Raw genomic sequence first — 10,008 nt, 5'->3', positions numbered from 1 at the left:
CACTAGTTACAGCGTATGGGCTGCAGTTTCACCACGTTTTTCAGAGTGCATTTCCTCCCCCGTAGCAGGGGCACTGGTTCCCGTCCCAGCAGCGGTGCTGGGGCGCAGCTGGCCTCCCGCAGGAGGGAACGCCTGGCTTACAAAAGGCCGGGGGGTTGCCATCCCAGCCGGCCCGCGCTGGGGAGGCCGCCCCGTGACGTCAGGGGCCGGCGGGGCCAGGGTCCTCCAGCCCTCCGGACCCTGAGTCACCGCCGCCGCCGCCGTCCAGAGGGTGCCAGGGCAATACCGGCCACGCCCGCCCGCCCGCCCTCCGCACCCAGCCTGCGGCGGCAGAAAGATCGAGAAGCGGCGGCCGGAGCCCCGCCCGTCTCCGCCCGGCCGCGCGGGCGCCGGGGGAGGGTTGGAAACGTGACCGTGTTTGGGCGTTGCTAGGAGACGCGGCCAGCAGGCGCGCCCCCGCGCGCGCGCGCGCACTCCCCCGCCGCCCCCCAACCCCCTACGGGCGGGCACCGGCGAGCAGGCAGGCGGGCAGGCGCGGCGCGAGGGGCGGAGCCGCGGCCGGTGGCGAGGCTGGCGAGCACCGTTAGCGGGGCTGGCGCGCGGCGTCGGCCGGGCCGCCGTCAGGCCTCGCCGCTGCCCGGGGACGGACTCCCCGGCGGCTGACCGCCGCGGAGGCGGGGCGACGGAGGACCGTCAGCCAAGCCAGGTGAGTGGCGCGGGGGGTCACGGCCTGGGGCGGGGAGGGATGCGCGCCTGCCGGAGCCGCTCGGCGTACCGAGGGGGAGGGAGGGCGCGGCCGGGCGAGCCCGGGCGCGGTGGGCGGCGGCTGCGGTCCCGCGGCTGTGACAGCGAGCGTCGCTGCAGGTGCGCGGGGCGGGCGGGCGGGCGAGCGGCCCGGCTCGGCTCCCTCCGAGACGCCTTCGATCCCCGCTTAGGGCAACAGGTGGTGCCGGAGGGCCGAGTGCGAGCCCGGCGCGGCCGCCCGGGGAGCGGCAGGCACCCCAGCCAATTAGGGCGCCGGGGCGGGAGTGGCCTGGCCGCCCCGACGCGCTGACCAATGGGATCGCGGGGCCGGGGTGGGCCGCGGGGGTGGGCGTGGCCAGAGCCCGCGTCTGGGCTTCCCGGGGCCGCGGCCGGCAGAGCTGCGCCGAGGTCTGGGCGGACAGAGCCGCGGCCCGTTCGTTCCCCGCGCCGAGAGCAACGCCCGCCCATGTTTCCCCGTTGGGATCCGGACTCCAGCCCGGGAGGTGAGAGCGGTGGTACCGGGGAGGGGGGCCCGGAAAGTGATCCTGGCTACGCGGTGAAGCATGCCGGCTTAGATCTCCCAGATAGGGTTGCCTTTTTTTTTTTATTTTTCTGCCAAGAAAAGGCACTCCGGTGGATACGGTGACGTGCACCATACCGGTGGCTTGGGTTGTCTTCAGAATAAGCTTTCGGGGTTCGGGGAGAATAGAGACGGGTACACGTTACTGCAAGTAAGGGTGAATCGGAGCCTTTTGGTGATAATTATTCATCGTTTGTTTTGGATTTCGTGCATTCCCAGGCTCATCTGGTGTGTTGACTTAACAGCAAGTTTTATGAAGTTCCTCGCGGTGCCTATTTTTAGAGAAAGTAGAGAAAAACCCATTTTAGTGTGCTCACGGTAATAACATACTCGTTTCCTCCCTCAGCAGTCTCGTAGCTCGATCACCCGGGAAGAGATATTGTAAGCAGATAAGAAGAAGGCGTCGGTTTGGGACACCATTCGCAGCTGGAAATGGGGAATGGACTGTCAGACCAGACTTCCATCCTGTCCAGCCTGCCGTCCTTCCAGTCCTTCCATATTGTCATTCTGGGTTTGGACTGCGCTGGGAAGACGACCGTTTTATACAGGCTGCAGTTCAACGAGTTTGTAAATACCGTGCCTACCAAAGGATTTAACACGGAGAAAATTAAGGTAACCTTGGGCAATTCCAAAACAGTCACTTTTCACTTCTGGGATGTAGGTGGTCAAGAGAAGTTAAGGCCACTGTGGAAGTCATATACCCGGTGCACAGATGGCATTGTGTTTGTGGTGGACTCGGTCGATGTGGAGAGAATGGAAGAGGCCAAGACGGAACTTCATAAAATAACTAGGATATCAGAAAACCAAGGGGTTCCTGTGCTTATAGTGGCTAACAAACAAGACCTGAGGAACTCACTGTCACTCTCAGAAATTGAGAAATTGTTAGCAATGGGTGAACTGAGCTCATCGACTCCTTGGCATTTGCAGCCCACCTGTGCGATCATAGGAGATGGACTAAAGGAAGGACTTGAGAAACTACATGATATGATAATTAAAAGAAGAAAAATGTTGCGGCAACAGAAAAAGAAGAGATGAATGGCATCTTTTATATGGGTGTGGAATCAGTGTTCCTTGGGCTGACTTTGACAAGTTGAGTGTCTACAGCCTGGTTTGCCTGTCTGCCCTCCTGGATGCTGTTAAAGCTTTGTTTTGTTGAACAGTCAGATACCCAACTCTGTTGCCTTGTGGAAGATGAGTAAATGCAGGGGTCTCTTCTCCCTGACCCACAAATCTTTTGGTACTGCCGTTTTGGGAAGCCAAAAAAAAAAGGCTAGTAATTGACCAGAAAACAATTTTGTGGAAATATTTGACCTGAAGTTAGTGAAATAAAACTTTGAAGAGTGTATATGCCTAATGTATTGTGCTTGTATCTTTTTGGGGGAAGCCTTTGCCAAGAAATTGCAAAACAATTGTAAACAAAAAATGCTAATGAATGGAAATGTTAAGGTAGATTATTGTACACACACACACACACACACACACACACACACACACACACACAGTTAAATTGAACACACTGGGATAAGAAGGAAGTATTTTCTTTTTTGAGGTTTTGGCCAGATGATTTTTAATGTTTTTCTGGAACCAATTTTAATGCTATCTCTTTAATTCTAGACAATGTTTAATTTAGTTGGTCCAGCATCAGTAAAAATGTGATATATTCAAGTGCATGGATTTGTTTTCCCGACAAGCATGTTTGGGTGTGTGATCTTTAGAAATAGCTATGCATCTGTTTACACAGGTCTAAACTTTTTTTGGGCCTTAGAGCTATTGTAGAAATAGTTCATTGTGAGAACTGTCACTTGAACCTAAAAATGACTCCCTAATATAGTAAATATGAGCATGTTGACTAAATGCATATGCTTGGATACATGAATGGATTTATGGAGAAAGTGGTGGTGAAAATTCGGTCAGAGGGAGTTATTGTAATACATAGTCTCTAAAATAAGAGATACTTGTTAAAAGTTAACATGATACAAGTTAAAAGATACTTGTTTTATTACTATTTGCTGGCTGGAAACAGATTTTTTTTTCATATATTTTTGTAGTATATTGGGAGGGATGAAAGCTTTAATATCACCTGATGCTTTGTGGAATGAATATGTAAGATACCATTTGATATGTGCTCTGAGCTTTAATTTTTTTGCTTATCAGCTGAACACTATTTCCATAGCTTTCTAGCTCTGATTGTAGGAAACAGTGGTACAGTGTTCCAGATAGGAATTAAGATCCTAGAAAATGATGGAGAAAGTGGCAAAGCCATTTCAAGACAATTAACTGGTGCTGTTTCTACTGTAATAAAAACAAAATGAAATTACAGGGAGGAGAGAACTTTAATTCTTATCTCCAGGAAGAGACTTCTTTCCAGTAATCACATATTAGCAAATCAGCATATTTCCTATGTTTGAAGCTAACAGCTGTTTGTTCTGAATTCACCGAAGGAAGTGCACTTTAATAGCAGTTCTCATTTTGGTTTTGAGCTTTTCATTTTTTTTCTCAGTGACACAATTGAATTTTTGGAACCTGAATTCTTGTTACAAAATGAATTAGCTCCAAGTGGAACTGTCATGTCAAATGTACCTGCACAAATGATGGTCTCCTAGAATGTTTATAGAGCTGTGGATAATAATTACCAATAAATGACGAGGCTTTAGGAGAATAGTCTGGCTTTGGATTTCCACTTCTGCTGCAGCTTTTAATTATATATGTAAAAAGGACTTTTATCAGCTGGGCTATTTAGTTTTATAATAGTTTGGATTTTCTCTGGTGAGGTTTTCACAGGCTATTTTCTGGGAGGTCCCCCCCCCCACCTTATACTGCATTATTCAGGATCCTCTCCCAAATCCTTAAGTCCAGGATGGGCTAATAAAGCTTGCTTTCCTCAATTCTAAATCAGTTTAGATTTTCCCTGCCTTCTTTTCTCTGTTCTTGCTATATAAAATAGTTTGGGCCAGGCATGGGAGGCAGAGGCAGGTGGATCTCTGAATTCAAGGCCAGCCTGGCTTACAGAGTGAGTTCTAGGACAGTCAGGGCTATCAAGGCTATATAGAGATACCAAAAAAAAGAAGAAGAAAGTAGTTTGTGTTAACTAGCGCTTGACCCTTCTTTTGTAGCTAAGAAATGGACTAGCAAGTTCATATTTAGAGAACAGCAAACTGGGCATTGCATAAAATTATATTTATATAAGCGATTTCAATAAAAAATTTGCAGTTTGATAAATTCAAGTTCTCTATCACTTGTTAGAGTTATTAATCAAATAAGCTAATGAATCTCTAAATCTCAAGAGTTTAGGCATTGCTTTTGTATCTAAGTTTTTTATTTTTAGTTAAGGTACCCTTTTCCAAAGTATATTTGTCTTTTTGAAGTATCAGGGATCAAACCCTGAGCCCCATGTCTATGAAGCAAGCATCCTGTCAATGAACTACATCTTTAGCACCTAAAGTAGATTTCTAAAATAGTTAACTGTATTTGAAATGAGTTGGTTTAATATAAACTATTAATTGGGTTAAACATTCTAAATTAAATTAACTACTGTAGAACAAAAAGTTAAAATATCCCTTGATATTTAAAGACTCATATCCAAAGTTATGCTAAAACAGACGATCATGTTATGTTTTAGTCTGGATAGTTCATTAATAACCATAAGATGAGGTAGATGCTACTGAAAGCTAAAATGTGCAGAGTTTAGGATATGTAGATGGAAATTGATCACCAGACTGGGTGGGTGGATGGTGGCTGAAGAACAAGAATAAACGGCACACAGAGCGTTTCTGTAGGAGTCAGTGTTATGGGGTAGAGTAGGTGCTTGCCTATCAGGTGCAAGGCTCTGGGTTCGATTCCTAGCACTGCCAATGAAAAGCCATCACAGGAGTGGTTTGCTGAGAAGAGCTGGATTGTTCATAGTGACCTGGCGAGAAACCTGCTATAACATTTCAGTGTTCTATTTAATGTAACAGTTTCATCATATAAACAATGATTTTAGCAGTAACAGATACAAAAATGTTTCTTAATAAATTAATAATTTTTAATAATAAATTAATGCAACTTGGAATCTTGGGTTAGACTGTCATTTGAAGTTCAATTTTTTCATTGCCGGTTTTCTGAAATAAGGTCTCAGTATGTAGTCAATCTCCTCAGGCTCCTGGGTGCTGGGATTATAAGCTTATACCACCATGCTTACATTGAGATTCTACATTAAAGTTTTAATTTTTGCAGAACATTCTGGAAATGGGAAGATAGTATTGATGTAAAATATTCAGATTCTTTTTCTTTTTTTAAAACTTTCATATGAGCAAATAAAGGATACCAAAAATATAAATTAATATTAAAGTATTGAAGACTAAAGATATTCCCAATAGACCACAGCCAGAGAATGTTCCAATTCTATGCAAGTTCAAAATAAAGGAGTATTAAATGAATGGTTAGATTTGGGGAAGAATGATTGTACTAGCTAAAAACAACATGAGGTTCAAAGTTTGTCCCAATCCTGGCATTTTTCAGATATACATGTAGCCCTTTGAGCAAATCCTTTGAAACTTGTGAATGTTCTGGTAACATGCAGACCCACCTAGCTTGAGATGGTTGAGGGAAATGATGTGTATAACCTATTCTTACTGGAGTAGGAATTTGTTGAGATGCAGCATAGTATGATAATGGCCACACAAGCCCATGCTTGATGATGGAACCTGCTTACTAGACGTGTCTTGGTCAGTTTAATATTGCTCTCTTAGTTTCTTCATTTGTAAGCCAAGGTCATGTCTACTGGTAGGGTTTGTTTCACTGAATAAAAGGATTAAATGCACTAGTTGTCAGAGGACTTGGCTCATAGTAAGTATTGAATAAATTAGTCACTGAAATATTTTCTTGCATTTGTATTTGGAAAAAAGACATTTTGGAGTAGGAATGACGAAAGCTCACAGTGTGTTTTTCTTAGGAGTGTGTGCCACATAGCATAAAATGGCAGCTTGGGAGAACTTAGGAAGGTCTAAACATCCTCAGTTCTTTGAAATCTAGGTAATTTTCTTTGATTTCTATAGCATTTTGGTACAATAAAAGTCTTAACATTCCCCCAAGAAACAAAAGTTAAAAGTTTTGGTTATTTTCTAGGTAGTGGTAAAATACTACTCCACAGAAATTAAAAATCCAAAACTAGTGTAGATCTTCAAAATGCTTGTTACTTTTAAATTACTTTCAATTTGGGGGTCTTTTCCACTCCCCATACTGGAGATTGAGCCCGGAGCCCCGAGTGCTAGACAAGTGCTCTGCCTCTGAGCAGCTCTTCTGGTCGTGTTTTTAAATTTTTGTTTCTTTTACTGCAATTGATATTACAATTGATAATGGGTAAGATGGTTTTATAGGTAAATTGGGTAAAAAAAAAAAAAAACACCAAAACCCAAAACCCAAATATTAGCTTAAGTAAGCTCAATAGGGGAGTGGGTCTTTACTCTGGTTGTATAATGAGGGAGAATTAAGGCATTTCTGAAACGCTGACGAAATTGTTTATCGGTTACACACACACATGGCTGTTGCAAAGGACCAGAGTTCAATTCCCAGCACCCACTTTGGTGCTCACTGCTGCCTGTAATTCCCGCTCCCAGGGGCTGGTGCCTGTGGCCTCCTTGGGTACCTGAACTCATGTGCATCTGCCCTCACACATACACATAATTAAAACTAGTAAAAAGTAATCTTTAAAGCATTGCTGAGACAATTATCTAGAGGATTGTCCCATACCCAGTGCAGGTGTGAATATACTACTACATTACTGCTTCTAAATGACTGCAGCTGGATTGAGGTAAGACAGTGATGGACTAGAAGCATTATTAGCTAGGAACCCAGGGAAGCACAAAACCCCAGCCTCCGCTCCAGACCTAGGAATGTGAAACTCTAGGGTTGGGCCAAGCAGTCTTTGTGCTTACAACATCCAGGTGATTCTGGTACTCATTAAAGTTAACCATTGCATTAACATAAAATCCAGTCATTTGTTACAGAAAACAAGAAAGCCGGGAGATAGCTCAGTGGCAGAGTCTGTGTTTGAGGCCCTTCATTCTATCTCCGGTACTAGAAGGAAAATTGAAAGGAACTTCATAATTAATACTATATAATTCAGACCTTTGAATTTGGGTTTGGTTTTGAAGACAGTGTCTCAGCTGCCTAGGCTGGCTGGAATTCACTTTGTAGTCCAGGCTGGTTTTGAACTGTCAATCCTGCCTCACATTACTGAGTAGTAGGATTCTAGGCATGAGCCTCCATGGTTCAGACCTTCTAAAAAGTGTTTTTACAGAAGCACAGTGCTTGCCTGAGACAGGGTTTCACTGTAGCTTAGAGTGAGCTGGAACTCACTGTGTGATGGCTTTGAACCTAGGATGATCTCCTGCCTCAGCCTCCTGAGTACCAGGATTACAGATGGGAGGTGCCATCATGGCTATACAGTGGTTGCTTTATAATAAACATTCAGCAAAACTTGAGTGAATTTGAATCAGTACCAACAAAGACACTATTTTATTAAGTGTCAAATCCTATACATTAATTCATACACACAAAAGGAGCTTTGCTTTTGAGCTGAGTATCTTAAGATGGGCATAGCACTCTAAAATGGGTAGGTAAAGATGTTCAAGCAGATTCATTTAAAACAAGCTGTTTTAAGATTTTATAAGTAAAATCATACGTCAAATTCAAACTTACTCAGAAGTTACACCAGCATGATTGTGTTGGTTGGCTTTCCACTTCTGTGACAAAAATACCTGGGGTGACTTTAAAAGAAAGGAAAGGCTCCCAATTCAGAGCTTTTGGTCCATGATCCCTGTCTCTCTTGCACTGGGCCTGTGATTGCTCAGTAGATCATGCTAGGGACATGTGGAGGAGGTCTGTTCCCCTTTGTTGTTGGGAAGTACAAAGGGACCGGAGTCCTAGTATTTCTGTTAGGAGCATGCCCAAATGACTTAAATTCTTCCGGTGGCCCCCATCTCCCCACTGCCCTGCTTCCAAGTCTTTATTTCATGTCTAAACCAAAGCAATTACCAACACTCAAAATAGCTCTCATTTTGTTTGAGTAACTCAGGACCAATCTGGTTTTCTCCACTGGTTGTCTACTTGGTGTTTATATTTCCCTGATGACAAAATTCATTTCTGAAACTTGGAAATCATGAGCCAGTGAGATGGCTCAGCCTGTAAAGCTGCCTGAAGCCACATAATAGAATGAAAGACCCAACTCCAGCAAGTTATCCTGTGATCTCCACAAGCTTTGTGTCTCATGTGGACACACACACACACACACACACACACACACACACACTCATATACACACACTCATACACACATATACATATACACACACATATACATGCATGTTCAAATATTTTTAAAAATTGCAATCTTAGAATCAGGATCCTACTAGTTTTAGTCCATACATTCAGCTCCTTAGTTTTCCTTTTTTTTTTTTTTCCTATGTAACTTCTCACCCTCTAGAGCAGTGGTTCTCAACCTGTGGGCCACAACCCTTTGGGGGTCACATATCAGTTATTACATTACTACTCAAAACAGTAGCAAAGTTACAGTTAAGAAGTAGCAATGAGATAATTTTATGCCTGAGGGTCACCACAACACAAGGAACTGCATTAAAGGGCCGCAGCATTAGGAAGGTTGAGAAGCACTGCTCTACACCTTGTTGAATGCATCTCAGTAGTTTTGTGTATTAATAACATGTTTCTTTGTACTTTGATTTTTCTGTTGTTTCTCTTTTTGTAATGTTAGTTATTGATTGTTACCATTTTAGTGACACTAATGGAACTGTCTTGTGGAATATTAGTTTGGGATGTGTTACATTTGTTTATGCTGTGGAAAATTTGTTTAATGAAGCAAAGATATGTTGGATTCTTTTATGTTGCATTTGTTTAACTCTGTAAAGCTGTGTTACTGTGCCTGTCTAAAACTCCTGATTGGCCTAATAAGGAGCTGAATGGCCAGTAGCTGGGCAGGAGAAAGGAGGGCGGGGGATTGCAGGCAGAGAGAATAAATAGGAGAAAAGGGAGATAGGGAAGCAAGAGACATCAAGGAGAGAGAGAAGGGGCCAGCCTCCCCAGCCCCCCAGCCTCCCCAACCCCCCAGCCCCCCAGCCTGCCACGGAGTAAGAGTGAAAGTAAGATTACAGAAGTAAGAAAACGAAAAAGCCCAGAGGCAAAAGGTAAGTGAGATAATTTAAGAAAAGCTGGTAAAAAGCAAGCTAAGCTAAGACCAAGCATTTTTTAGTAAGAATAAGCCTCTGTGTGATTATTTGGGAGCTGGGTGGCCGGCCCCCACAAAAACCCAAAAGAGCCAGAGTAAAAAAAAAAAAAAAACCAACTAACTAACCTGCCTATGATACTGTAAATAGTCTCTATATTGTCAAATATGGTAGCTTTGTGTAGCTATCGAGCACTTAATATATGGTTTGTATATATGAGGAACTGTGTTTTAAATTTATGCAGAAATCCATGCAATAGAATGAACACATGCGGTTGTTCCCACTAAATTAGACAGGGCCAGCAAATCTATCCATTCAGTAAGATTTTGCAAAAGTTATCATCAGGCTTTTTGTACTATTTGAGTATTTCTGTAGTAAGCTTCCTGAACTCAGACTTCCTGTGTAGACTAAGCTGGCCTTCAATTTGCAGTGAACCTTTTACCTTTGCCTTCTAGTGGCTGAGATT

General features: G+C 43.8%; 1 protein-coding gene across 4 annotated transcripts; it reads left to right on the top strand.

Moving 5' to 3' along the window:
• The first annotated feature begins 567 nt into the window (after positions 1-567).
• Positions 568-2,678, top strand: Arl4a (ADP ribosylation factor like GTPase 4A). 4 transcript variants are annotated; one of them, XM_028872281.2, is made up of 2 exons: positions 568-706; positions 1,674-2,678. In XM_028872281.2, exon 2 carries the CDS (start codon positions 1,757-1,759, stop codon positions 2,357-2,359), a length of 603 nt encoding a protein of 200 aa, XP_028728114.1. In that variant the 5' UTR covers positions 568-706; positions 1,674-1,756; the 3' UTR covers positions 2,360-2,678. The 4 variants fall into 4 exon arrangements, with proteins under 4 accessions (XP_028728114.1, XP_028728113.1, XP_028728112.1 ...); XM_028872280.2 differs by having other exon boundaries at positions 569-706; positions 1,671-2,678; XM_028872279.2 differs by lacking the exon at positions 568-706 and adding an exon at positions 1,117-1,247 and having other exon boundaries at positions 1,671-2,678.
• Positions 2,679-10,008: the final 7,330 nt, after the last annotated feature.

This window comes from Peromyscus leucopus, chromosome 14 (assembly GCF_004664715.2).
Source record: "Peromyscus leucopus breed LL Stock chromosome 14, UCI_PerLeu_2.1, whole genome shotgun sequence".
In the NCBI taxonomy this organism is placed as follows: Eukaryota; Metazoa; Chordata; class Mammalia; order Rodentia; family Cricetidae; genus Peromyscus; species Peromyscus leucopus.
The sequence above is the reverse complement of the archived record's forward strand: the minus strand, read 5'-3'. Positions and strand labels throughout refer to the sequence as shown.

Bases quoted from the DNA above. Each gene is read 5' to 3' on its own strand.
- Arl4a (XM_028872281.2), top strand. From the start codon at position 1,757: ATGGGGAATGGACTGTCAGACCAGACTTCCATCCTGTCCAGCCTGCCG.